The sequence below is a fragment of the Psittacula echo genome (assembly GCF_963264785.1).
Source record: "Psittacula echo genome assembly, chromosome: 7".
In the NCBI taxonomy this organism is placed as follows: Eukaryota; Metazoa; Chordata; class Aves; order Psittaciformes; family Psittacidae; genus Psittacula; species Psittacula echo.
The window spans coordinates 10,620,722-10,648,484 of record NC_137740.1 but is presented as its reverse complement, the minus strand read 5'-3'; the positions used below and the strand labels follow the sequence as shown (position 1 = coordinate 10,648,484).

At 46.8% G+C, this 27,763-nt stretch overlaps 3 protein-coding genes across 5 annotated transcripts; 2 read left to right on the top strand and 1 right to left on the bottom strand.

The window, feature by feature from the left end:
* Positions 1-3,031: 3,031 nt before the first annotated feature.
* On the top strand, positions 3,032-16,111 carry RAD54L (RAD54 like; the record flags this gene model as incomplete). The annotated part of the gene is made up of 13 exons (XM_080623164.1): positions 3,032-3,059; positions 5,454-5,742; positions 6,193-6,317; positions 7,568-7,718; positions 9,216-9,342; positions 11,416-11,490; positions 11,930-12,060; positions 12,163-12,273; positions 12,407-12,530; positions 12,950-13,028; positions 13,136-13,315; positions 14,631-14,794; positions 15,910-16,111. Exons 2-13 carry the CDS (start codon positions 5,517-5,519, stop codon positions 16,109-16,111), a joined length of 1,695 nt encoding a protein of 564 aa, XP_080479290.1. The 5' UTR covers positions 3,032-3,059; positions 5,454-5,516.
* Positions 16,112-16,788: 677 nt separating this feature from the next.
* Positions 16,789-24,774, bottom strand: LRRC41 (leucine rich repeat containing 41). 3 transcript variants are annotated; one of them, XM_080623028.1, is made up of 10 exons: positions 24,620-24,774; positions 24,447-24,533; positions 23,809-23,879; positions 21,884-23,042; positions 21,235-21,480; positions 20,188-20,352; positions 19,785-19,883; positions 19,186-19,308; positions 18,185-18,260; positions 16,789-17,214 (listed from the first exon to the last, which is right to left on the bottom strand). In XM_080623028.1, exons 1-10 carry the CDS (start codon positions 24,705-24,707, stop codon positions 16,980-16,982), a joined length of 2,349 nt encoding a protein of 782 aa, XP_080479154.1. In that variant the 5' UTR covers positions 24,708-24,774; the 3' UTR covers positions 16,789-16,979. The 3 variants fall into 3 exon arrangements, 1 of the variants encoding a protein (XP_080479154.1); XR_013957400.1 differs by lacking the exon at positions 16,789-17,214 and having other exon boundaries at positions 19,741-19,883; XR_013957401.1 differs by lacking the exons at positions 16,789-17,214; positions 18,185-18,260 and having other exon boundaries at positions 19,287-19,308; positions 20,104-20,352.
* Positions 24,775-24,985: 211 nt separating this feature from the next.
* On the top strand, positions 24,986-27,047 carry UQCRH (ubiquinol-cytochrome c reductase hinge protein). Its single transcript, XM_080622606.1, has 4 exons — positions 24,986-25,457; positions 25,539-25,559; positions 26,222-26,383; positions 26,823-27,047. Exons 1-4 carry the CDS (start codon positions 25,416-25,418, stop codon positions 26,853-26,855), a joined length of 258 nt encoding a protein of 85 aa, XP_080478732.1. The 5' UTR covers positions 24,986-25,415; the 3' UTR covers positions 26,856-27,047.
* Positions 27,048-27,763: the final 716 nt, after the last annotated feature.

Sequence of the window (27,763 nt, the reverse complement as noted above, 5' to 3'; positions counted from 1 at the left end):
GGAGTTATGAAAGATCAATTTTACACATTGGGAAACCCAAAGGAATAGTTTCAAAAAACAGAATTGGTGGTGGGAATTGTGCTGGTTTGTTACTTTCTTTTGGATATTCTTGAAAATAGTTGGAGTTAAAGCTTTAATAGGTTGAATAGATGGACTCGCAGCACTTGGCAAAATTGAGTTCTCAAAATGTCCTGGGCTTGCCTTCTTGAGCAATCTCTGATTTCAGACTTCTTAAGCATGTTTTCTTTCTGAATTCCTAGGAGGCTTTTATCCACAGCATTTTGTCCAAACCCTTCAAAGTCCCGATTCCAAATTATAAAGGTAAGATGAGGAGGTTTAAGGATTATCTGTGCTAACTGACTTGGGTAAAACAGATGATTCTCAAGCCTGTCATTTATATCTGTGGGGATTACTGTTATTTTTTGCACTGATGCATATGTTCCAGAAATCCTGACTTAATTTTGAAAGAAAAATACTGGCACGTTAGCAAAGTGTTCATATTTCTTACTAGTATTTAGTTTGGATAATCCTACACTTCAGAATTGGATTTTGTATTCTTGCTGCTATGTATTTGATGTAGTGCCAGAAGATTGTACAGCCTATTGCAAATACAAAAGCAAGATGAATTCCAAGTTATGAAGGCTTCCCATCTAAATAATACCCTAATGATACTAACAGACAGAAGGCTGTAGGTGAAAAAGATAGTATGTGCCAGTTTTCTTTCTACTTGACTTGTTGTGTTGAGTCTCAAGGTGATCTTGAAAGCATGGCAGTTTTGAAGTTCAGAGCCTCAGCTGGTTTGAATCAGTGAAACACAAGATCTCAGAAACAGATGGGCTTGTTGTGCCCTTCTTCCCCTTCACCCTCCAGCTGAAACATTCAAATGCAGATCAACTTTCACTCAAACTTTAGTTACAGAAAGCATGTCTGTAAGCAAATGCTGACTATGAAATGTCAAGCCCAAAAAGAATTTGACAAAGTTAGCTTGTGGAAAAGCAGATCTGTTAAGAGGCTGAAGCAGAACTGTACCTAGGGAAGCTGCTTTCTGTGGCTGTTATCTTCCTCTGTTAATTAGGAGATGAGACTGTTTCATGTGCTCTCTTCTTGGAGTGCACTCATATTGCCTCAACTTGTGACACACTCATTTTGCAAGGAACTTTAGCATTCAGCGGGCAAATTGACCCTGCTTGAATCTTTCCAAAGAAAAATCAATCCTGGGAGCACAACTGGCTGAGTTTTGATGGGAAAAGGGATTTTTATACAGTTCGTTTTTGTGTTCATCTCCATTCCTAAACTGTGACATCAAAATACAATACTAGGGAAAGAAATTCATGCTTAGTTTCTGCTTTTTGCAGAAATTGGCTCCAAGGCCAAATGTGAATATTGCTCAGCAGAGAGCATGTAACACCCTAGAGTAAGTAATGGCAGTATGGTGCTAACTGTGATACTGTAAAACTTCCATCACTGTTAAAGATCAATTCCTGACCTTGCATAAAAGATAAAACTCTGGCTAAGCCTGGGTTAGGTGATCCAAAAAGAGGATTTGATTCTGTATATTTTATATGTGGGAATTTATTTACTGAACTGCCGAGACGTGTTCTGGAACCCTACTTGTCTCTCAAAAGACTAGAACAACCACCTTTAGGTACCGGGAGTAGTTCTGATGCCCAGAGATTGCCGACTTAGATGTGCCTTTCTGTGGTTGAATGCCAATAGCACATATCCGGGATGTCACCTTGCCAGACAACTTACAGTGTTGTGTGTCAGCATAGATGTCATCTGCTGCACCCAGTTGTGTCCATTTTGGTGCACCCAATGTGGCAGGCAGTCCCATTGCTCCACCTTTGCCTCTGTTCCTTTGGTCTGTTCTTTCCTGCTGCAGAGCTACCTGCTGTGTACTGGCGTAGTGCTGCCAAACAACCACACTGTGTAGGTTTGCTGTATGCACCAGTTGTGCCTGCATCTCCACTCCGGAACCCAATTAATTCACTGTTCCTAAACATAATAAGACTTTTCTGCAAGTCTCTGCTTTCTTCCAGGAAGAGGTTGTTCTTTGAGTGGTGCCTTTGTTTGCTTTCAGGGCCACTGGGCTTGCGTGCACTGGGTATCAAACGGGCAGGGCTGAGGAGTCCTCTCCATGACCCTTTTGAGGAAGGAGCTCTGGTTCTGTATGAGCCCCCACTGCTGAGTGCCCACGACCAGCTGAAAATAGACAAGTGAGTCATCACCTGGCACAAGTGCTTCAGCTCTGACCTTGTTCATGTAGGGTTTGTGTGCTTTCTTCCCAAATGTGTCTGAGCTGGGGTCTAAGCATCAAGGGAAGTTTAGTTCTAAGTATTCTGCCTCTGAATTGGTTCAGGTATGGTAACAATTGAAAAAGGAGTGTACTCATGCTGGATTGTGTTCTTCTTCAGGCTGTTTCCCGCTTACCAGAAATTCAAACCTCTGGCAGGGAATGAGCATGCACACATGGAGAAGCTGCTTAGAAAATCTTACGGCTTAGTTGTTAGTCGGGAAACATGAGCATCTAAGGACAAGCAAAGGGAGATGACTGACAGCCAAGTGTTAGACTGCCTAATGGTCTTTACTCTGAAGTAGTACCTTTTGTGCTGTTGTCGTAACTTAAAAGGCTGACAGCTGGATCTTCATGGGCAAAGCAGGGGGTTCCTCTCTAGTTATGCAGTTACAATATTGCTACTGAAACAAGGAAAATAATAATGACTCTTTAACTGTGTCTCTGGACCACATTCTGCCCTTCCTTTAACTACAGTCTGAATATATAGTTTCACTGATGTGTTTGATTGTAGATCAGGCCCCTGTGACTTTATTCTCAAAACTGAATTAATCCATTTTTCACTTTCTTGTTGGCACATGCTTCCCTCGTGCCACTGGGGAGTCCTCAGTATAACAGTGAGATTTAAGAAACCTAAACATACGCCGTGCTGAGTTCATTAATCACACTGTTGTCTTCCTTGACTGCCTCCTGCAGGGACAAAGCACCTGTACATGTTGTGGTGGATCCTGTCCTCAGTCGTGTTTTACGGCCCCATCAGAGAGAAGTAAGTTTTCCATTGGGACCTAAGGGTATGGCTGGAGGACTTTTAAAAAGCTGCAGTTCCTCTGCTGGAATTGTTACCCACCAACTGTGAGGAGACTAACAGCCTGTGGCAGTCTAAGAGACTAATCTGCTGCAGATGCAAAGTGAAACATTTGTTTTAACCATCCTCTTAGAGGTTTAAATGTTGTCAATATTCTCTGTCCTGTGCTGGCAGTGTTACAACAGTCCTGTTTGTCTTAAAATTATGTGGAAATTTACTGCTTGCTTATGGGTAAGAACTTTCTCTTGCCTCTGATGTAGCAGGGTCGCAGCACTCTCAGCTCAAACATGCTGCCTAATGCACATGTGTCTTCTCTTCGGGGCTGGAGGTCAGGTTAGCTGATAGTGGAAACCAGGGAATTTGTGACCATTGTGCACTGGTGCACAGGTCTTGGAAAGCACATTGGCTGACTTCTGTGGCACTAGTGATACCTTAGGAAAAGACCAAATTCTGCCAGGAGATGGTATCTTGCGGTGTCAGGGATGAAAGTCCAGTCTTTACTTATCTTGAAGACTAAGGATGCAGCTCTGCTAAGTAGAATTCGGTGTGGAATGTGATGGGATATAGTTGTAATAAATCATATTGCAGCCCAGGCTTGAGTTGAGCAGAGCAGACTGTGTTTTGCTGTCAGCAGAATGAATTGGATCTGTGGTCTCTGAGCCATGAAACACTGAAGCTCTTCCCTCTGGTACCATGGTTCCCTACACAGTGTGGAGTACATTCCTGCTTCATTGTGTATTATTCTGAGACTACCCTTTGTAGGTGTGAGCTGTCTGTGACCTATGTAGACATGGAATTCACCAGTGGAGAATGCTGAAAAACATTTCATGTCATAAATATATATAACATCACAATATTAAAATGATAGGTACTAACCTCCAAATACCTAATGTAGGTATCTGGACAGTTTGAAGTTTATCACAGATGCGGTATATAATCATTTAAGCCTAGAGGCAGCACAGATGGAAGCTGTGATTGTTGATCTTGCAGGCTAAGCAAGTCAAGCTGGATGTGTCCCTGTATGGGAGATCTTCAGATAGCTCTGAGAGCGCTGTACGCTGCTCCTAGCATGTACTTTTATCTCAGAGTTGGTACTGAGCCTATGACCCAGTGTAATGCTCATCTCTGGCTACGTAGCTGAAGGCATTCTGGTTTTGGGTAAGGTACTGCCTGCTGGGGCTTTTGTCAAGTAACAATAGTTATGTTGGTGTCCTAGGCACAGTATCTGTTTTTTGACAGCTAGGTATCACTGATAAAGCAGTCTCTGTTCTAGTCTGATGAATGAGTCTCTACCTGCTAAGATTTCTGTGCTGCTTTGTTCAGATGATGCTCCCAGGCTGTTGTACAGCCTTGTTCTTTGTCATGTCTTTTGCCCAGTTGCTGGGAGTCACCTAACTGGATCCCCAGCCAAATGCACTCTTTTAGTCAGTAATGTATTTTTTAATTGTTCAATTGGCTTAAATAAACTTTATTAAGTTGTTGTTAAGGGCCTGAGAAAGAAAAAGGCTTGAAAGTGCAAGTGAAGGTGCTCAGTCTTCCAGTCCTAAATAGTGGAGCACAGAGGTGTGCTTAGGTGTGTGTTTAGGTTGTGTCTCTCACTCCCTGCTCGGTTGACACAAAGCAGGGAGATTGCATATTCCCAGCACAATGTCCCATTTTTTTCTAACTCTGTCATCACATGATAGAGGAACGTTTTACAGTCTGTCCGTTTGGTTTTATTTTTCCTCTTTTATCTGCCTTGGTGACGTGCTAGAGCCTAACAGGGCTAAGCTCTTCTACCATGTGATGTGGGCTCAGCCTTGTGTCTTCGAAGCTAAATCAGCTTTGGACCTTGAGTTCCCAGGTGAGTCATTGTGCTTCTAGACAGAGGCGATGAAGGCTGCTGAGGGTATTCTGGGAGCTAATTGGGCAGCAGAAACAATCCTGCTCACTCTGATCTGTGTTCTTAGAACTATCTAATTGAGTGTTATTAAGATGATCAACTTCTTTGCAGTGATTGATGCAGGTTAGCTGATGGCCTGGGCCTGTCTAGTGCTGCCAAGGGTAGAAATTTCTGGGACTTCATGCCAGAAAGCTAGTTATAATTGTACAGCTAAAACGTAGTAAGATTGAGTGCATGTTACGAGGGTACACACTGGCACCAGTAATGTTTCAAACCAGATGTGGCTGCATTTTAGTTATGTCTCGGGCGATTTCCCTCTGTCTCATTAGAACACACCATGTCCCCAGGGATGTGCTACACAGATTTCCTGTTTGTTGTAGTATTAGTTCTATGTGTTGTGGTAATGAAGCTGTAATGAAGTTGACATTTTGCTGATGCCCCCATACTGCTCTGAGTGAACAATTTTTTGACAGGGAGTGAAATTCCTCTGGGACTGTGTGACGAGCCGGCGCATCCCTGGGAGCCATGGCTGTATCATGGCAGATGAAATGGGACTGGGCAAAACCCTGCAGTGCATCACACTCATGTGGACACTTCTCCGGCAAAGTCCAGACTGCAAACCTGAAATAGAGAAAGCCATGGTGGTGTCTCCCTCCAGCCTGGTGAGAAACTGGTACAATGAAGTAGAGAAATGGCTGGGGGGAAGGATCCAGCCATTGGCCATTGATGGAGGCTCCAAAGAAGAGATTGACCGTAAACTAGGTACAGAAATGTTTGCAAATGGTGTGGTTGGCTGTCTTTAAGTCAAAGTCTTGCATGGGAAGAAGCCTACAGCAGCTGATGTGAACATCTCTGAGCTGTCATTATAGCTCAGGAGACTGACAAAAGTCTCTCCACTAATATCTTAAGATCAGGCCCTTACATGTTAGGTAATAGTTGATCTTTTGGAATAAGCTGAGTCTAATCATGTGCTTAAGTTAGGGAGGTTCCAGTGCCTCTTTGCTTCTGCCAAAGAAAGGATTGGGCAGAGGTGGGAACGGGGAATGGAAATGGGGACAGTTGTAGGGAAAGGAACATGAGATACTGCAGAGTATTGAAACAGACAGATTTTCCTATATATTTTAAGGCAGATGTTTTGACTACAGAGCTTGAACCCTTTTCTATTAAATTTCCTCATCCCTCTTGTTTTCTTTTTCCCCTTTCCATCTGTAGTTGGCTTTATGAACCAGCGTGGCCTGCGAGTGCCTTCACCCATCCTGATCATCTCCTATGAGACCTTTCGACTCCACGCTGAGGCATTGCAGAAGGGCAGTGTTGGACTGGTCATATGTGATGAGGTACAGTAGAATCTTTTCCTAATGTTTTATTTGCATCTAGGCAGAAATGGTTCTGCTTTCTTGAGAGGGAAGGGCAGGAGGAAACAAGGTTTAGCTGTGGGCAGCACCCATTCTTGTGTTTGAGATGCTCTGAGTAACTGGCTCATCCGTACTGGGTGAGCCCAAGCAAGAGAGAGGGTATTTTCAGGAGCCGAGATAAGGTTGAAATCCAAGTGGCAGTAACTGTGGCTGCTTTGTAGAACCCTGGCAGGGTGGGAGAACTTACTAGAGCCCTCTCAGTGTGAAATACTTAGTGGAAAGGAGGTCCACTGCCTGTTCTCTGGCTCTGGAAGAGGCCTTACTCTGTTGGGATGGGAGTGCCCTGGCTCACAGATCACCAAATCAGGTTTTCATTTGTTTGTCTTTTCTAAAGTGAGAAGTACTTTTTGTTTGACATGGCCCCATGTTCAGCCCGCTAATTTTTAACTGGTCTCTGTTTTAAGCAAGAGGTTGGACTGGAGACACCTGAGGTCTCTCCCAACCTAAATGATTCTGTGATTCAGCAGGCTCTTGTGTGTAGTGCTGGCTGCTGTCAGCCATTTTATTTGGCTATCTTATTCTGTGCTTGTGGGGAAGGTTGAAGGGCACTTCCATGGCAGGACCCTCTTCCCCTCTCTGAAGTCTCCTGCTTGGGGCAGAGAGGTAGGAAAGCTGGGTGAGGAGTTACCTCATATGCTGCTTGTTTAAGAGGAAACAGACCTGGCTTGATGCCCTGCTTTGAGTGCTGGATCTAGCTTTGCCAAGCCTGTGCTGCCAAGCTTTCCTTTCACACGGCTGAAATGGAGTTGTTTTTTGATTTATAGTTCCTTCTATGTGGTTAAAGGGTAGTGAGAGCCAGAGATGCTCTGAAGGACAAAATAAAACAAATGCCCTCAGCCTCCTTGATGTGATCAAAGTGAGGGCCTCAGCCACTCCTGAGGCATTCTCTGCTGCCAGTTAGAGGGAATTTGTTACATAGCGGTGCCACCCAGTGGTTTGGGTTTGTATTTGCTAGAACACTGCTGAGATTTGCTTAAAAAGAGCAAGCATCCTCGTAAGTGTAACAGTTGAATATACATACAGCACTTAGTCCACTACCAGGAATGGGAAAAGTGGTGAGATGCCTTCTAAGAGATTACAGCATATCAGTGTTGATGAGGATGTCCAAGCTGCTTCTCATCAGGGCTACTGTATTTATCAGCTTCATTCCTTTTGTTTTCTGATTTTCAAAGGGCCATAGACTGAAGAACTCTGAAAACCAAACATACCAAGCTCTCAACAGCTTGAATACACCTCGACGAGTCCTTATCTCAGGCACCCCCATTCAGAACGACCTGCTCGAATATTTCAGCTTGGTGCACTTTGTCAATTCTGGCATCCTGGGTAAGAGGTGAATGTGTGAGAGATATGAGGGAGGGGGAAGTCGCTGGTGAGGCCTCCCCTAGCTACCAGTGCCAGCAAAGGCAGCATCCAAGCCATTACTGAGAGGAAACGTTATGTACAGATTGGAGACTTCTTCTCCTTCAGTTTGTATCCAGAAAGTCTAGATGACAGTCACCTTGTCTAGAGGCTGTGTATATCTTGTATCCGACTGGAGGCTGAAGTGACTGGTGCAAGGTGGAATGGTGTACCCTGTGGCAGAGCTAGGCAACAAATCCTGAATTTCTGGCAGTTTGCCATCCCTCTTTCAGATAATCGGAGAAAGCCAAGGGTGATGTCTAGCATATTCAGATTTAAGACTGCTCTTGATTTTTAAAGCAGTGGAGGTACGTGAAAATGGGGTTAACTTCATCTGAGAGAAAACAGTCTGGAGGAGAGATACTGATAAGTGTGTTTTCAGGATCAAACACCACCTACAATTGCTGGTAGCAGACTGAAATATTCTGTCTCTAGTTCTTATGTCTCCAAGCTCTTTTAATTTTAAAAGCAAAGTCATCTTTGCATCCTCTCCTACATCACTTGATTAAGAGCAGGTCTACTTCTTTCCAGTGTGGAACAGCTTGGTTTTGTCGAGAGGTCGTTTTTTCTGTCAAGGAATGAAAACAAACCAATCTGTAAATCATTTCCTTGTTGCTGTAATTTGTGACCTATGTTTGTCTTGGATTGTTGGGCATCAAGTCCAAGAGGCTTCTCATTAATTCTAGTGCATGCACAACTCCAGTTAAACACCATTTGTCAGATTCTTAGTCTTACTAGCAGCATTTGGGACATATCATTTTCTGTTCAGCTGTTCTGCCCCCAGGATTTCTCAAGTAAAGGATGGAATGGAGTGGTAGATATTCTACGTCTGTTTTTTCCATGCACTTCAATTTTGGGTAGTTACTGCAGGGAACTGATGTGGTTTCCTCTGTCCCCCTGGACCTGTACTTTGGGCAAGACTAGTCTCAGTACTTCCAGTTTGTTCTTTCTGAGGTGAGATTAATACTGTAACTCCTGCCGGCAAAGCTGCATGCATGCAGTAGTAATTTTTTCCCACCTTCAGCCTGTTGTGACCAGTAATAAGCAACTGATTACAGATAATTTTGGAACAGGCACACATAATGCCTGTGCTGTTGTTTGCAAAGACAAAATCTGGGAGTAAAAGTATAGCTGGAATGTGAGCAAAACCAGTGTGTGCCTGAGTGGACTCAGATTTAACTAAAATTGTCTGACCTTTGGCAGTGCGTTGTTGTTGGAATGCAAACTGGTTTTCTGCTGTACTCATTTGTCTGCCTTGTTTGAATCTTTCCTGGCTAGAAAGGAAAACAAATTGTGCTGATGGGGCGAGAGTTTATTTTATCTGCTGGTTCCTGTGCTTGTGGTATGATAACCGGGGCTGTGGGGTACTGATCAACAGTTACTTAGTAGTAGTTGTCACCTTTTAACTTCTGTTTTGTACAGGAACTGCACAGGAGTTTAAAAGACATTTTGAAATTCCCATCTTGAAAGGCAGAGATGCGGATGCAAGTGAAGCTGAGAGACACAAAGGAGAAGAGAGGCTTAAAGAGCTGATCAGTATTGTGAACAGGTGAGCTTCATCCCTCTTCTCTTTTGCATAAGCTCTTGGTGTATGCTGGTATCTTTCCAAATTACAGTAGTAGCTTTAATGAATTCTTTTGCCAGTTACTTCTGTTCAGCAAGTGATTGTGCAAGTATTTATTGCCTAAGAAATCTACACAGTGTGTAGCTTTAGTCTGAAAAATAGCACACTGAAATGGCACAGGTAGCTGCAGCCACCTCCAAGCAAGAGTGCTCAGTCATTGACTGTTATGTTTGTTTTCTCCTGGGATCTGAATAGCCAGGCAGCATCCTTTTATTTGTGTCAATGTAACTACAGCATAGACTGAGTCAGAATTGAGATCTGTCCAGCCCAGATGTTGAGTGGCAGACAGAAAGATTATGAGGAATATCACTCAGTTCTAGTGTTGATTGCTGAAGTCGCGAAAAAGTCCAGCTCACACTTTTATAGCTGTATTGGCTTTGTAGGTAATGGGATTAGACTATGAGTGTCAGAGATGAGACTTTTGATCACCAAAAAGCACCTCTGTGATGTGAAATGCTGTCTTATTTCTCTCTGGTTGATTTTTTGGTATGTGTTTAAACCTGGTTTCTTTTCTATGCATGGATACAACCAATTTATCCACATCTGTGGCAATTGCTTGTCTCAAAGAACTCTTACTAGAGACTCAAATTCTCAGCATTGCTGGTGTGTCTTCATTTTTTTTCTTTTTAATCTGAGCTTTTGCAACCATCACAAATACAATTCTGCAGTTCACAGTCAAGGTAAATTGAATTTCACACCAAGAACAGCCTCTCTGTAGAGACAGCCCTGACCTTGACTCAGGTCTGCTTGCAGAAGCCCAAGAGAAAGGAAAGGTTGGGAGGAGAAGAGCTTGTTCCTTCTTGTGATGCATTTATTTCCTGTTACAGTTGATGGAAAAGAGGTGTAAAAGTGTGTCAGAAATAGTTATACCTGGCTGTGTTGAGTGAGGTCTGTCCTTTCCTTTGTTGTGGTTTAGTCCTGATACACAAATAGGGGAGGTGAAGCATACAAGTAGTAGCAGATGAATCTGATGAATTTGGTAGGAATTACAAATAAGATAGTGATGCAAAGACGTGGAATCATAGGTCCAAGGCTGTTAAGGGCCCTGGGAAAGACATCTAATCCATCTTGCTGTAAGGTAGAAGTTGTTAGACCTAAACTGTCCCTTACTTAGCCCCCACCCAGCACTAAAGACCTTACAAATTCCCCAGGATGCCTTTTCCAGGGCATCACTGTCTTTGCAGTTAGAAAATGCTCTTAATGTGTAATATAAATCTTCTTTACTGCAGTTTAAGCCTGTTACTTTTCATCCTACTGCTTATGGGTTTGGAGACCAGATTATTCTTTTCTTTAACAGCCTTTGACAGATTTTGGGGCTGTCATATATCCTTGCTGTTTTTCTCCTATAGATTTCATAACATATTTATGTTTCCTGGCAGAATTGGGTTTCTGCACTTCGTTATTCTGGTTGCTCAGTTCAGCATTTTTTTTAGTCCATTCCATCTTTTCTAAAGTGTGATAGAACTGCTCCGTGGGGCATTTCTAGAGCCCCAAAGGTTATGCCCTTTGAAATCTTGGGCTGGACAATGAACCCATCTTAGCTGCAGGTGGCTACTAAGTTATTACATGGGGAGCTGCCTGCTTGTACTTTGGGTTAAGTCCATAGTGTGTGGTGGTTAAATCCTATCCTCCTTTGCTGTCCTTGCTACTGGTCTGTTGTAGCTCAAGTTGAAAATGAGTCTGAGGAAGAGCTGAGTTTCTCCTGTAAGGGACTGGGCTCTGTTAGGTGAAATCATGCATGATGCCTCCAAATCTCATGAACTAAATTTGGAAGCCTCACAAAGACAGCAGGTTATATTGGGCTCTGTAGCATGGGCTGATGGAACCTTTTAGCGCAGTTTTGTGTGGATGACAGTTTCTGGCCTTTGCCATGTGTTGGACTGTCTCAAATTTTTGGAGATATCAAACAGACTGTGTGTTGAACTCATGAGGAATAATAGTGATAAAACAGGGGTTTGATGTCCTCCAAACATTTGATCTTATTTTCCCTCCCGCCAGGTGTTTAATCCGAAGAACTTCAGACATCCTGTCCAAATACCTGCCGGTGAAGATCGAGCAGGTCGTCTGCTGCAGGTACCAGAAGGCATGTGCTCTGCCTGGGAAATGGGAGGAGCAGCAGGAAGGACTAAGAAGTTGCAAAAAGTCCTCCAATTCTTGTGGTGACTGGGACTACTTTCCTCTAGGAATAAGACTGTAGTCACTGGCAATATATTGCTTTTCCTCCTGAAGCAGGCATGAACAAGCCACAACTGGTAGTTCTGCCAGCCAGCCGGTGTGCTCTGGACATCTGTATACAGCAGAACACTGGGCTGGGCAGAGTATCTGTGAGCTTCTCTTCCAGCTCTGGGCTGAGATATCAATGCTCTACCATCAGCCCTGGGGACAGTTCTAGGCTTTCTGTGCTGTAGCTAAAAAAATAATAGGGCTAAAAGGAACACAATTCAGTAGATGGAGGAAAGATGGGGTTGGTTTGGTTGCAGGCTGAGACTGCAGTGCTCTTGTTCTGTTTCAGACTGACACCTCTGCAGGCTGAGCTATACAAGAACTTCCTGAAGCAAGCCAAGCCAGTGGAGGAGCTGAAGGAGGGCAAAATCAGTGTGTCGTCTCTCTCTTCCATCACTTCCTTGAAGAAGCTTTGCAATCGTGAGTTGTTCTACTCATGTAATAGGTTTGGGATTTGCACTTACGGGGTTTTTTGGGGTCTCCCTTGTGCACACCACAGTCTGAGCTCTGTTTGCTCTTCAGACCCTGCTCTTATCCATGATAAGTGTGTGGAAGAGGAAGAAGGTTTTATGGGAGCCCTGGACTTGTTCCCTGCTGGCTACAGCACCAAATCTGTGGAGCCCCAGCTTTCAGGTACTGTGGAACTGGACAGTATGAATGTGCTGCCTAACAATCATGGGACTGTATTTAGCATCTTTTGCCCCTCTAAGGTTTGGAATTCAGGAACTTCTGCTCTAGCTTTCTTCTTTCTTTCCCTTTTATTCAGGAAAGATGCTGGTTTTGGACTACATCCTTGCTGTTACAAAAAGCACTAGTAATGATAAGGTGGTTTTAGTGTCTAACTACACTCAGACACTGGATCTATTTGAAAAGCTCTGCAGGAACAGAAGGTTTGTCTTTGGATTCATTTGTTTAATCCTGCAAAATGGGATGGGCTGGGGTGAGACTTGGCATCATCTTACCTTTAATCAAACCTTACTGCCAACCACCTAGATCATACATCATGAGTGATCTGTTTCAGTGAAGTTTTAACTCTGGAGCAGTCTACACTGTAAAAGAAACTGGCTATTTTTAAAGTTTCTATCAGCAGGAACTTGTGATTTGTCTTTTACCTCAGACATTCCTGAACTGGAACTAATGTGGCTTGTGCTTTGGCTACTGAGGTCACTCAGCAGAAAAGTTCTGGCCCTCTGCAAAAGCTTTTAAAGCCCAGGCCACTGTTAAAAAGCTTTTGTGAAAGATTTCTCTTTCAAGTAGGATGCTCTAAAGGTTGCTGCAGTCTAATTGTAGTAAATGCTGTGTATTCCAGGTATTTATATGTCCGGCTGGACGGTACCATGTCCATTAAAAAGAGAGCAAAGGTCGTGGAGCGATTCAACAGTGCCTCGGTAAGTAGAACTACCAGATGCGAACAGCTTTCCTGCCAGCATTCAATGCTGTGAACTAAAAGTATGCCTACCTCTGTAGTTCAATCCAAGCCTGCCTTTTTCCACAGAGCCCTGAGTTTATCTTCATGCTAAGCAGCAAAGCAGGTGGCTGTGGTTTGAATTTGATTGGGGCTAACAGACTGGTTATGTTTGACCCAGACTGGAATCCAGCTAATGATGAGCAGGCCATGGCTCGTGTGTGGCGGGATGGCCAGAAGAAGACGTGCTACATCTATCGGCTGCTTTCGGTGAGTCTTACTCTCACCTCCTCAACATGGAGCTCTTGGTGCCAGCCCAGGCTGCAGTTGCTGTGACTGGGATCAGAAGGGGAAGAACTGTTTTATGTTGGTGACCAGAACTGACTGAAACTTAGTTGCTTCCTGCCCTTAGATATGTTGCTGTGGAAAACTATGAAGGTTCAAGCTGGAGGGTTATTGCTGCAGGCCTTGGTTTCTAATGGTGACTGGCTTCTCAGAAATAGAAACAAAAGTGGCTTTCCAGACAAGATGTTCCTTTGATGTCATTTAGGCATCTGAGTTATTTAATTTTGTGGGGTGTCTGATGCCAAAGTTGCTGTTTTCCAGTCTGGCTGCAGTCTGTTTTGGTTGGGTATATGGGTACTTAATAAACGATTCCCAGAAATATAGCAGCTTTTGGGATAGGGATGCCAATTAGCAGGTGGAGTAGCTGCTCTGCATAGGAAAAACACAGAGGAGACTAGTCTTGCTTCTTGAATGCTTTGTCCAGCAGTGCCAATAGTGATTACTGCTCAGAACAGTCCCCTGTCTGCCCTTGTTCACCTTCACCTCTCATTAGTTCAGACTCTGGCTTTTTGTTTTGGTTAGATTTTTGTTTATGTTGTAAGCTTGTGTTCCTTTGATCAATTATTAATTTAGTTTGACAAAACACATACTCTCTCTTCTTGTTCTCTGACCTGGCTGCACCTGGAAGCAGGTTGCTCCTTTGCTTTTAGAACTAGGAAACTGGTCTACAAATCATGACTAATCACCCCCTCCTTTGTATTACATCTGTTTGCAAAACAGACATTTTGCTCTTAAGTTTTTGTTTTAACAATATAGTGTATTATATTATATATATATAGTGTATATTCTGCATAACTGTTCTAGAAGTAGGCATCTCCCTCCAGACAGCAGGGGTGAACCAGCAAGTACTGCTGATGTGCCTCTCACCTAGGGCAAGCCCTTGTTTTTTGGGAGGAGGTTGTATTTGGTTTAGTTTTATTTTTTTGTCAAGAGTGGCTGTAGCTGCTCAACTTCTTTCCCTTCCTTCCTGTCTGTCAGCCCAGTGCAGTGTGTGAGCTCCAGCCACAAGTGACAGCTTCACCTCTTCTTCATCCACATTTCTGTTGAATCACTCCTGTAATCACATGAGATGTGGTTGGAGTGCAGTTAGTAGAACTTGCCTGTCACTTGAATTAGTCTGGCAAGGCACTAAATAGTTCTGACAGCTTAATGGTGTTTGATCTGGGACACTTTCCCTGTGTAGTGTTTCTTTCACACTAGCATCCCAACTGTGCTTCATCTCTGACTCTCTCTCCTGTAGACAGGGACCATAGAGGAGAAGATATTCCAACGCCAGACCCACAAGAAGGCCCTCAGTAGCTGTGTGGTGGATGAGGAGCAGGATGTAGAAAGGCATTTCTCACTTGGGGAGCTGAAGGAGCTCTTCACGTTGAATGAGTCCACCACCAGTGACACCCATGACAAGTGAGTATGCTGAATAACTAATGGCTAGGGTCAGCAAAGAAATCCTCTCAGTTTGGTCAGTGATTCAGGTGTTCTTTAGGGAGCAGGAGAAAAAGAGGGAGTGTGTCTCTGCTTCTCAAACTGTTAACCACCTGGACATGAGCACTTCCTTGCTGTCCTCCCTTCCTGTTGTCTTAGAAAAACTGTGCTGGCTCGACAAGTGAGCAAACTACCTTGCTGCTACCTGTGTTTGGAGGCTGTAAAATACTGCAGCTAATGAAATAGAGGAATTGATCAGAGCTGTTCAAATCGGTGGACCCCAACTTGGTCCTTCCTTGCTGCTCTCTTCCTGGTGGTTTGTGATCTCCAAATGCTGAATTGCTTCCACAGCCAAGGTTAATCCATCTGCTATGAATTCATGAGGCCAGCCCAAGTGCTTTTCTGGGGACTAAAAGAATCCTATTCTCCATCATCTGCTGTTTTCCCCCACCTCTGAGACCTATGATATTGTAACCACCAGAAAAGAGGACAAGGGAGTGCAGGAAAATGCTTCACTGCAGAAGTTAAGATTCTTAGTTCAGGCAAGAAGTGAAGAGGATTAGTTTTAAGCTGACTCAAAGCTTAGCTCTGTGGGGGTATCTTGTCTGCCTGGCAACAAGCCTTGCTGGCAGGGCTGCTGCTGCTCTTCTGTCTCCTTATGTAGTAGCTCAGTAGGGCATCTTCTAAACAGCCTGATCACAACCCGTGGCCATGGTGGGAACCAGGATGGAGTGGTTTGGAGCATGGTGTGCTCTCTTGCACATGAGAAGTCTGGCATAGGGCTAAGAAGGTGTTAGTAGGAGGGATGTTCGCTTGAGATCTGCTCTAAGCAACATCCCTCATCATAACTAAGCATGGGGGGGGTGTGCTACAAAAAACAGAGCCCCAAGGTTTCCAAAATGTGTGTCATTCCTTATCTGTCACATGGCTGTGTTTAAATGAAATGTGGTAATAATTAATCCTGTCTGAAGGTCCAGTTGCCAGTGTTGCAGGTGGAGGGGAGTCAATCGCAATGTTAATGAACTGTGTTTTTAAATAACCTGTGTGCTGAAGAAGTGGAGGAATCGTCCACTGATCTTGCACTTACTGTGTTCCAGGATCAAGTGTCGTCGTTGTGTGAATGGCCACCAGGTCCGGCCCCCTCCTGAAGGGTCTGACTGCACCTCTGACCTCTCCCAGTGGCACCACTGTGCTGACAAGCGGGGGCTACAGGACTCTGTGCTGAAGGCTGCATGGGATGCTGCTGTCACCTTCACTTTTCATCACCACTCCCATGAGGAGCAGCGAGGGATCCCCTAACAGGAGGTTACTGTCCCCTGTGGGGGCAAGGGCAGGCTGCTGCAGCAGTCCACCCCGTTTTAATCCCTTTCAAGGAAAGGGGCAGCAGGTAGCAGTACGTGCTGGGCTGTTCTGTGGCAGAAGGGCATGCTGAGAGGCTGGAAGGCTCTCAGCATTGCCGTCTACTGCAACAGCAAGGAGTCAGTGGCTTTTCTCTGCTGTGGGTATTATGTGCCTGAGAAACAGCCTCTGGGAGCTGAGAATAACTGGTCCTGGTGTGTTTGATCAGGTTCAGCACTGGTTCTCAAGCTGTTGGTGTCTGTGCCTTCTACTCAGCCAAGTTTTGTCTTCAGGTTTAAGTTAAGCCTGGAGTTTTATAGTACCTGAAGTGCACAGTCATGCTATTTTCCTTGACAGCTATGGCTCAGAGCTGTCAATCAGAAACTTGCAGGATCCGTTTCTTTTGTGAAATGTGAACCTTGTTGATTACTCAGGAACAAGAAGATTTGTACAAGGGGAAACAGTTTCAGCTTGTGTTGAACATTTGGCCTGAAAGATCATGCGTGCAGTATTAAGGTAACTCCATTTCTAAAACCACTTGCTTTTTTATGGGCAGGATCCCCTGATCTAGCAGAGTGTTTTAATTCAATCACATTACAAACCAGTAATAAAAATCACACTTTGTTATATTATGGGTCTTAGTTATATTTTTGTTATAAAAATGTTACAAAAGAACAAACTATTCAAAACCTCTGTAAAATGCCAGCAGATGTTGGAGAGGACAACATGACTGCCAACAAACAGCAGGCTACTTGGCCAGGGACTGAACTGCTTAGTTCAAACTGTTCAGTTTTCTCCCTCTCCTGTGTCCATCGGTCCTGCAACACTATCACATAACACTGATGTAATCAGCAAAGGCCTGGGAGGAGTCCCATGAGTCATTGACCACACTGCACACAGCTTTGAGACGCCGAAGTGCTTCTTGAGCTGTTTCAGCATCCTGGTCCAGCCAATTCTGGAAGAGGCGAAGGTGTGTGAATTGAATCTGTCCCCCTCTCTGCTGGATGTAGCCTTCCAGCTTCTTTGTGAACTCCAGGAGCCCATCAGGTTTGATGCAATTTGAGCTTTCCAGGGAAAGGAGGACAAAAAAGAAGTCATTAAGAGTCTAGGCTATAATTTGAGCAGTTTAAATTACTGTTCCTTGTAGTAACTGCTGTTTTTGGTGCACAATAAAACTGAAGCACAGCAATATGAAAGGCTGGAAGCTGTTTAAAACGAAGGTGGTAACCACTGACAAGTTAAATTCAGTATCCTGGCCTCCTTTATACTGACTGAAGTAGACTTGGCTGTGGCCTTAAAATGTTGCTGGACCCAAGCTGCTGGTTAAGTGGTGCCAGAAGCACTGCAGTCTCACAGCAGCTGTCAACTGCCTGGTCCAATCTACAGGCCTCAGCAGTAAGTAATCATTTATCTCTTCCTTATAAGAAAATCAGGAGAGCATGTGTCTGGGCCTGGGGGTTCCCAGGAGATTAACTTATTTTCCCTGCATAGATGTGTAAATAAATATGAAGTTGCATGCTGGACTTAATCTTGGGAAAGGCACAGTGACAATCAGGATTCAAGGCAGCTGAAGGAGTGGCCATGGTTAAACTCTCAAGCCTGTGTATTCTCAGCAACCTGAGCCTTCACGCTCAAGAAGAGAGAAGCAGTTCAGCTGGAAGACCAAAGATGATTAAAAGAATGCAGAGGCATGCATAGGCCCTAACAGGGGCAATGGGAACAGAGCTGTTCATGCTGATGCCCAAGAATCAATGTACACGAGGATGCAGGAAGAGCATGCAGCTGCCTCCCAGGGGAGCAGCAAACCAAAGCTGCTTTTATGGAGTTTTTTGACTCATTTATGTAAGTGACAATGATATGTCTCAAAGATGCTGGAGATCCCTGACGCTGTATGTGCCCACTGCAGCATTCTCTAAGCTTTTCTTGGGCATGTGTTCCAATGAAGAAGGTACAAAACCATTCTCCTGCTTTCTGTGCCCAGTTCAGCTCTGGCCATCCTGAAACAAGAAATTCAATGCTAGAGCAGCAGAATACCTGACATCCAGCTGACAAAGAGAAGAGGAGGAATCTTCAGAGAAAATGTCTGCAAGGGCAACCAGCCTGTGATTCCCTAAGAGGAGATAAATGTGGGTGTTAGATGCTAACTGGGAGCCTCTTAAACATTTAAATGGCTACAGGGCTGGGATAACAGTGCAGAAAGGAGGTCATACGCACATGCACACAGGGCTCATCTCTGGACCCTCAGTTTGTCCCCCTCAGTGGCCTAAAGCGAGTTCACCCTCCAAAGCAGTGTTCAAGGCAACAGAAACATTTGCTCATAGAGCAGTCTGTTTCAGTAGAAAAATCCTGGGTTTGTTTGAGGAGTCAATATACAGCTTTATTTTAAAAATTGCCAAAATTACAGGGTTAAACCCATAATTTAGAAATTAAGTATAGTTGGGTGATCCCAAGTTTTCCTTCTTCAGGTCATTAAAAGAACAAAAAACAGTATTCTGGGTTTACACGAAATTCACTTCTCAAAATATTTCTACTTGGCCTGTGATCCTCAAAGCCTATCATTTCTGTAAATTCACTTCCACTTCCTTGACACAAACCCTTCCTTTACTTTTTCCCATCCCTCGAGTGGCTGCCAACAGCTTTTAAGGCACAAAATGCTCAAACTCAGGCAAAGCCTGCACTGCCTCATTCAGAGGTGCATCTGCTGTTGGCTGTGTTCCTGCTAAAGAGTCTGAAGCAGATCAGAGTCCAGACAAAGGTGGAGTCCTGCTGATACTTGCTTTTGATGCAGAAAAAAGCAACCGCAGTGTCCGCACAGCACCTGGGCTCCTGGTACACTGCTGAACACAACTGAAATTCAGCCTTTAAAAATGAGCTCAGTACTCCTTATTTTGTGAACTAAATCCATTCTGTTCATGTGTGTGTGTTCAGTTCAGCACTGAGGTCACCAGCTAGCGATGGTCCTAACTCCAATGCTGAAGTTGTCTCTGAGGGCTAGCCTAAGGTCAAGGCCCCATAGCAACATTCACAGTACTCACCAAGGCGATTCCCAGGCAGTTTGAGACTCTTCAAAGCTGAGTTTCTTTTCACTGTATTAATTATTTCTGACAAAAACTCAGTAGTAGAGCTTTCAAACAGCCGGCAGAAGGAAAACGTGATTTCTAGGGAAGAAATTGATTGACAGTACATGTTAGTACTCCCTGTGTGCTTCATTATGCCATAATTACATCCTGCAGACAGCTCCAACCCCTAATCCGTATGCAAGAACAAAGCTTCCCCAGCAGTGGCTTGCACACAACAGCACAGGAAGAGAGCAGAGATCACACCCAGCGAATGGCTTTGCCAGCTGACCCAGTTAAAGGCGGATGTGCTCTGCAGGTTAAAAATCTTTGTTTTATAGCCAAGACTATGGACTCATCTCTCCAGCATGCGACAGCTTTGCAGCTGCTCCTCTCTGCCCTGCTGGCACAAAGAACTAGATGTGTTCCCACTCTGCCAAGAGCTACAGATCTGTTCCAGGGACAGTGACATTTGGCTAAACTTTACGCATCTAAAGATCACCTCCTAAACACCAGCCAGCCCAAAGCAGTCACCTGCAGCATCCTTCCAAGCAACAGCACCCGGGAGTTTCCTGTACCTTGCAGGACAGGATCCTGAAGCAAAAGCAGGACTTCTTTCTGGTGCTCAGCCAGGTTCACATCATGAAAACTCAGTTTCTTCAAATTTGGATTACACTCTAAAAGCAAAACAAGTTCTCAGGTAAAGTACCCTTATGTCCTTGGGATAAAAAGACCCTCCCCAGAAACTGAGTTGGACTGCGGATAATTTGTGTGGGATCGTGGGGAATTCAAAAGGATTGAGCATTCAAATGCTCAGCACAGAAAGTGGAATGGCTGATGCCCACTTCCTTTTCTTGGGAGACTTCAAGGATACCCACACTGAAGAAATGGACCCACCTAAGCTGGCTCCACGCTAAAGGATGGAAGATCCCAGCAAGGAAGCTACTCTGTGTGTCACAGTGATGCAGGTGAGCAGAGTACCTTTGAGAGCCTCCAAAAGGAGCCCAAGCTCCTGAGAAGAAGGCAGTGTAGCACTGTCAAGGGACAACTGCTGGAGGGAGTTTGATGCCTTGAGCACTGGCAGCAGGAATGAGGTGTGCAGAGGTTCCCTGGGGAATCGGATCTCCAGCTGCTCCAGGCAGGTCTCTAGGGAAAGAAAACCAAACAACAATGGAAGAGCTTGGCCTGGAGTGTCTGTCTTCAATGTAGCTAGGTCCTACAGCAAGCAAGGAGTCTGTATACCTGACCCAGGTATCATTTCGGTTGGTAGAAAGGACCTGTGTGATGCACCCTGCCCTGCAGAGCTCGATGATAACTCAATCCTATGGTAATGTGCATCACTTCAGGCTCATTTCAGGACTCCCACCACACCACAGGGCCACCAATTTCTACTGTGTTCTGGCAGTAAAACTGCTTGAGAAAAGGTCACACTTCATCCACAAACCAGTCAGTGACTTCTCAGAGCACAGCTTTTCCCTGACCCCACTCCATACTCGCTCAGGCTTTCCCCACTGCTTTTCTGGTCACTCCAGGGCTAATGAAGGTGATGGGAGACCTGCGAACTGAGAATACACCACTACAGCTCCCAGACTGCAATCCATAGGCTTGGGCAGTTCTTTGCCACCACCTGTGGTATTGTAACAATCAAAAGATGCTATCCCTCGGCTGAAGGGTCTAAGGCTTAGAGCCTCACAGTCAATAGGAGTAGAAGCTCCCAGCCAATTCACAGATTTTGTGGGACACACTCCCCATGGCTACGTGGACAGTAGGTTATGACTAGCCCTGTACAAAGCTGCTGTTGCAGCAGCTTAGCCTACAGCAACAAAATGCTTTGTCCAAGACTCAGGCTCCAGAGAGCATGTCACAGACTGGAAATGACAAACTACACCACCACCTAAATCAGAAAGGTGAGGCTGTAATTGCTTACTTACACATCACTGTAAGTGCAGAGTTCAAATCTATATGCCAAGCCTTATGGCTCTATCTGCCTGCCACATCCTGGCCACCACTCAGAACGCTGATTCCTACCTGGAATTTCTACCTCACTGCAGGTTGGATTCCCCTCTGCCCTGTTCCCTTCCAGCTGGTTTTTGAGGTCGAAGCTGACTGAGAGTGTGTGGAGCTGGGGAGAGGCGCTCAGGATGCAGTGAACAAGCTCCATGCAAGGCACGTGGGAGAAGATGTCGCTCACGCGCAGCACATGGAGGTGGCAGTTCGAGTGGCGGGACAGGGTCCGGAGCGCCGAGAGGATGCAGGAGATGTTAGCACCCAGGCCTGGAACAGCATTTGTACAGAAAGGTGTTAGCTGTGCCCATGCAGGCACCAAAGAACACACAGCTGGTGCTGCACCAAAGGCCAAGCAACCCAAGTCAAAGGCTAAATGCATAAACTGCTTTATACACACGTTCTTAAAGCTAGACTGTGTATATGGGAGATGGAGATTTGGCTCTTCCCTTCACCCTCTCAATGGTAAGCACAAGGGCTGTTCTGGGGCAGAAGGGCACCATTCTCTCCCTCAAACAAGTCCTCACACTCATTAAACATTTCTACCAATGCCATTCTCCAGATCAGGTACCAATACTCTTACAATGCCAATCCAGTAAAAAAGTCCAGGTAGAGCAGTACATCAGCCCATTAGACCAAGGCTGGAAGGAAGCAGCCTGTTCACACCACTAACCGTTGTAAGACAGAACCAAGTTTTCTAAAGACACCCAGGAACTCAGCAGGTTACTCAGAGTCCGACATGTCTCCCCAGTCAAGGGAATGGAGAACAATTCCAGTGTGGACACGCTTCGGAAGCGGTGAGCAGCTTTCAGAGAAAAGATCCCAGCAGATCCTCCTCTTTTCTTACAGCCAGCATGGCCACTGCACGGAGATCCTGGGGAGGAACTAGTCCAGTTCTCAGCGTTTTCTCCCTCTGTGGCACTGTTTTTGTTGAGTAACCCTGAATTATCCTCTTTAGCAACAGTGAAAACAAAATCATACAGGTCTTCTGAGTCGGCATGTGGTCCCCTGCTTCCTCTGAGGCAGCGACGTTTCCTCCCCACGGCAGATTTTAGTCGTCTGCGTGTCTTCCGAAGAGCATGCTGACAGGACAGCTGGTCTGAGACGCAAGAAGAACCTCCCTCAACGCTGGTGTGGTCACAGGGCACCTTGCTGCTTGCCTCCTCACATGCCTGGTTATGCAGAGGAGAACTTGCTCTAGAGAGGGCAGAGTTCAGATGAGCATCAGCCCCACATCCATCCACCTCCATGTCAGCCTCTTCCAGGGCGCTGGGGCATCTCTTCTGGTTCTCATCACTGCTCCGCTCCCTCTCATCATAACAGCCCCTCTCTGCTCGCTCTTGTGGGAGCTCCTGGCTTTGCGCTTTGCCCTCCTCTCTGCAAAGGCCACACGGGCTGCTGTGATACATTAAGGCATTGCCCGAGCGCCAGAACCCAGCGCTCATGCTCAAAATGAGAACAAGAAGAACCGTGTCGGGAACAGGCCAGGAATACATGGACACTTGGCTGACAGAGCCATGGTGAATCAGCCGGTGAAGAAGCAAAACCAGCGAACGCCTGATGGACTGGTCGGAGGAGAGGAGGTGCTGGAACTTCAGGATCCGCAGGGATCCAGCCAGGTTTTCAAGCACTTTCTGGTTGTGCTCAGCAGTGAGCTCCACCGCGCCCTGCAGCATGTTGCAGAGGGTAAGCTGGGAAACGTGCGGGGAGCTGTGGAGCAGTGGGGAGAAGTGATGGTGATGGAGGCGCCAGTCAGAGGAGACATCCAAGACACCGTGAAGAACATTTGAGAAGAACGTTTCAAGGAACTTCTTCCTCCAACAGGTTATATTCTGCAATTAAACAACAGGGACACGTTAACAAAGCCACAATTTTTTCTCATTCTTTTTAAGTTAAATTACTGCTCTCTGCTAACATGGTAAATGTGGTGTCCAAAAACCCTGCTGCTAGCACAACCTGTCTAGCTCTCAACATCCTTCCTAAGCGTACCTGTTGAAAAAACACGTTACTCCCATCGCTCTCACCTCATCCTGCTTCCAGCCTAACTTTAAACACACGTGGTGGTTTGAAGCTAAGCCATTGGTTTTGCTTATCAAAAACCATCATCAGGAATTTTATTCCCAACCATCAATTTATAGGCTGTGATTAAGCTGCCTGATAATGATTGTTTTGTGGTGCTGGATCAGTGGAGCTGCCTCAGTTTACCTATGCAAAGCCATTCTCCTAAACTCAGTCTTCCCTAAGTATTTCTTTAGTGCTTTCTGAGACGTCAGCACAACTTTTGCCAGCGTAGGTGTAAGCATGATATCAAATACTGATTTTATCCCATTTCCCTAAGAATTACATCTCTGAAGACAGGATTTACTCTTTGGTCAAACTCGCTGTTGTGAGATGATGGGCATGGTTGTACACTACAGTCCCTTTTAAGAACCCCATTTCCAAACTGATTGTACTACCAGGGTCATGCCTTGGTCCAGAGCTCTACAAATCCCTATAAACAAGCACCAGCAATGGCTTGGAGGCGGCCAGCAGCACCACCGGGCTTAGAAACAGGGTGCCTGCCTTGTGCCCCTTCTCCCACCGGCAGCGTTTCCTCACCTCCGAGTTGGGCGGCCTGGTTTTCATCACATCATCCCACAGCTTGCGCCAGATGGGCTGCGTCGAGAGGCCTGCGGGACAACAACAATCAACCAGGCGCTGTCATCCCTGCTCCGCACCCCGCTGTCCTGCCTCAGAGCCTGCAGAGCAGACAAGGGGCAGCACTGGGGCACACAGACCCAGACCTCTGCAGCGAAAGGATGGTGCTTTGCAGTGAGGGGACGAACACGCACCGCCTTTCATGGGATATGAGTTAAAACCAGCAGGGTTTGTTGATCCTCTAAAGGAGCACTGACAGCAGCACCCGCACTGCTGCATGAACCCTGCCCAGGGATGGGACAGGGCTCAAGGTTTTGGGCACTGGGGGTACCCGAGCCCCGGTGGTGATGGTGGCAGGGCCTGTGCTCTGCGGTGCCCCACACCCTGCTGAGGGGCTCACCCCTCTGGGCCAGGGCTCCCATTTCCAGGCAGGAGGGCTCTGTTCGTCCACAGCAGGTTCCTCCCTCCAGACACGGGTCCCTCCGGTGTGGGGCTCATCCCCTCAGGCCGGAGGGAACCCCTCAGTGTGTGTATGAGGGGGGTTTGTCCACCCCATCAGTATGGGGGCTCGTCCCTCCCACCCCTCCAGGGTCTGTCACCTGCTCTCTGTGCTGCGCCCTCAGCCCGCTCGAGGTGGAAGATGGTGAGCAGCGGCAGGAGCCCCCGCAGGAGATGTCCGGGCAGCGCTGTGGAGAGCCAGAGGGAGACGGCGGCAGAATGCGGGCAGGCCCCAGGCCCAGCGCCCCTCCGCCCCGCGCCGCCCCCGCCTTACCCCAGACGTCCCGCTCCAGAGCCGCCATGCTGCGGCTCACGGCCGCCGCGCTCAGCGAGAACAGGCTGCGCGGCCCCTCCGCCGCCATCGCCCCTCTCACTGCTGCCCCACCACCGCCATCCTGGGGAGGGACGCACCCTCCCTTCCGCGCGTTGTCGCCGCCATCTTGGGAAGGAACGCGCCCTCCCGCCAGCTCCGCCACCTTGGGAGGAGGAGCAGGAGGAGGAGGGATCGGGCGGCCATGCTGGGGAGGTCGAGTTGAGCTGGAGAAGGCTCGGGGCGACCTTATCGCTCTCTAGATCTAACTGAAAGGCTAGAGCCAGGAGGTGGGTGGTGTCTCCTCCCTAGTAACAGATGACAGGACAAGAGATAACGGCCTTAAGCTGCGCCAGGGGAGGTTTAGTTTGGATTTTAGGAACAATTTCTCCACCCAAAGGGTGGTCAGGTATTGAAACAGGCTGCCCAGGAAAGTGGTGAAGTCACTGTGGAAGTGTTCAAAAACTTGCAGATGAGGCCCTTAGTGACATGATTTAGTAATGGACATAGCAGTGCTGGGGTGACAGTTGGACTTCATGATTTTAAAGGTCCTTTCCAACCTAAATGATTCTGTGATCCTAAGGAGGACAAGAGGAAATAAGGCACACAGCGGTAGCCGCCATGTTTGCAAAGGACGCGCCCGTCCCTGAAGCACCACCCTGCGTTGGAGCGGTCCCGGCGCGTTTCCGCTTCCAGGGCGGGCAGCGGCGCTTCCGTCGGGTGACCCTGCTGAGTCCTTCTGTGCGGCGGCAGCGGGGCCATGGGGCTGCGGGACAGCGTTGTTCACGCCGGGGAGCCTGAGGTGAGCGCAGCTTCGCCGGAGCCCTTGGGACGCGGCCGGCGTGCGGGCAGTCGGTAACGGCTCTGCTTTCCTTTTTCACAGGAGGAGGAGGAAGAGCTGGTGGTAAGTCGGAGTATTGTGTACGGTTCTGGTGTCCTCCGCATAAGAAGGACATGGAGCTGTTGGAGCAAGTCCAGAGGAGGCCACGGGGATGATCAGGGACTGGAGCACCTCCCGTATGAAGAGAGGCTGAGAAAGTTGGGGCTGTTCAGCCTGGAGAAGAGAAGGCTGCATGGAGACCTCATAGCAGCCTTCCAGTATCTGAAGGGGGCCTACAAGGATGCTGGGGAGGGACTCTTCATCAGGGACTGTAGTGATAGGACAAGGGGTGATGGGTTCAAACTTAAACAGGGGAAGTTCAGGTTAGGTGTAAGGAAGAAGTTCTTTATTGTAAGGGTGGTGAGGCACTGGAATGGGTTGCCCATGGAAGCTGTGAATGCTCCAGCCCTGGTAGTGTTCAGGGCCAGGTTGGACAGAGCCTTGAGCAGCCTCAGCTAGTGGAAGATGTCCCTGCCCTGGGTGTTGTAACTGAATGATCTTAAGGCCCTTTCCAACCCAAACGATTTTGTGGTTGACAGATCCACAGCTCAGCATGGTGGCAGCTCAAATTCCAACTTCCACGGAGATATATGGCTTCCTCTTAAAGCAATGGGCCTCAGGGAAGCGTATGGGGGGAAACTGCATTTCAGGGTGTCTGTGCCCTCACAGCAGTCCTGTGCCTGCAGGATCCTTTAACCACGATCCGGGAGCACTGTGAGCAGACGGAAAAATGCGTGAAGGCGCGGGAGCGGCTGGAGCAGTGCGATGCACGGGTGTCCTCCAGGTCCCGGACGGAAGAGCAGTGCACTGAGGAGCTGTTTGACTTCCTGCACGCCAGGGACCACTGCGTAAGTGCAGCACCTGCGGGTGCCGGGAGAAGCTTTAGCTTAGCCACACTTCCAAGAGTGCAGGCGGTTCAGGTGTGAGAGGTGGTCAGAAGAACTGTGAGCCTTGATGCTTTTTCATGTTAAATGTTTGTTTCCTCCTTGTTACAACAGTTCCAGCTGGAATTCAGTAGGTTATTAAAAGATTAAATAAGTCACATATGATGTTTCTGCCCCACAGATAGCACTCTGCTGTTTCAGGGTTGTATTTGCCATTTTGAAGCTGAACCTTTTTAAGCTGAGCTGAAACTTTGTGAGAAATTTCAGCTTGTTTGTTCTCTTGAATGACTCGTTGCAAAGCCAACAACTGTGGGGCTCAGAAAGCCAAGATGCACATGGTAACACCCTGCTGCCTTCCAGCCCTAAACTATGAGTTACTGAGGGCTTTGCCTCTTCTTTTCAGGTTGCTCACAAACTCTTTAAGAACCTGAAGTGAAGGCGGGCGCCATTGTCCATCTGCTTCCACGGCCCATGTTGGTGGTTCCTGGATTCACAGTTCTGCTCCTGCCCGTTCCTGGCAGCAGCCAAGCATCAGCCTGTCTCTGCGTCTGGTCCTGTGGAAGATGTGCAGCTACGCAAAACCCATGTTGATGTTCTGTAATTTTCCATATTAAACATTGAGTTCCCATGGAAACACCCTCTGTTTATTTCCTAGTTCTTACACTCCTCACTGGTACTGGGTTAAGGTGGAATTAGTGGGTGTCAGAGCTCAGTGTGTGGGGGAAGACTTTTCCTCACTTGTGGGAGCGTTCTTTTTGTGCACCCATGAGGGGGAGTGGCTGGATCCTGATCCTGCAGGGAAGAATTCGTCTACTGAAGCCACAAAGATTTATTTCCAAGCCCCACAGACCAATATTGTTAATGCAGTAAGTTAATCACTTTAAATTAAACTAAAGGGAGTGACCCCTTTCTAGGAGAGGAAAGTTTCATCCCCTTGGGGGGAAAAACTGTCAGCTGTCCCTCACTGTCCCCTAATGCTGCTGGAGGAGCCTCTTGGCTGTGGTTGGCTTTGCCACCTTGCCCAAAATGAGCTGGCCATGGCTGCAGAGGGGCATGGTGGGGGCTCCACCTGCTCAAACTCCCAACTGGAGCACTAAGGGGGGAAATGCAGCCCCCTCTGAAGCACAAATCACCAGCCCCTTCTGCTGACCTGGGACTGCCCTCTGCACCCTCTGCCCGTTTCTCTCCGCAGCAGGGCGTTCAGTAGCAGGAAAACTGGGCTGCTTCACAGGGCAGCAAGTACTTCCTCAGCTACTCATCAAAGTGAGAAGAAAACCACCACCTTTTAGATTCGGCTGTTCTTTATCAATGCAGCAGTCCATAATGCTTTTGCAGGTGGATTCT

What these genes read in the sequence shown, in the direction of transcription:
- LRRC41 (XM_080623028.1), bottom strand. Translation starts at nt 24,707, where the DNA reads ATGGCGGCGGAGGGGCCGCGCAGCCTGTTCTCGCTGAGCGCGGCGGCC. An exon ending in CCTTTTGGAGGCTCTCAAAG is followed by an intron (nt 19,884 to 20,187) that starts GTACTCTGCTCA and finishes TTTTGCTTTTAG; the next exon opens with AGTGTAATCCAAATTTGAAG. An exon ending in CTTTGTCAGCTGGATGTCAG is followed by an intron (nt 17,215 to 18,184) that starts GTATTCTGCTGC and finishes TTCCCTGGAAAG; the next exon opens with CTCAAATTGCATCAAACCTG.
- UQCRH (XM_080622606.1), top strand. Translation starts at nt 25,416, where the DNA reads ATGGGGCTGCGGGACAGCGTTGTTCACGCCGGGGAGCCTGAG. An exon ending in TTCACGCCGGGGAGCCTGAG is followed by an intron (nt 25,458 to 25,538) that starts GTGAGCGCAGCT and finishes CCTTTTTCACAG; the next exon opens with GAGGAGGAGGAAGAGCTGGT. An exon ending in AGGAGGAGGAAGAGCTGGTG is followed by an intron (nt 25,560 to 26,221) that starts GTAAGTCGGAGT and finishes CTGTGCCTGCAG; the next exon opens with GATCCTTTAACCACGATCCG.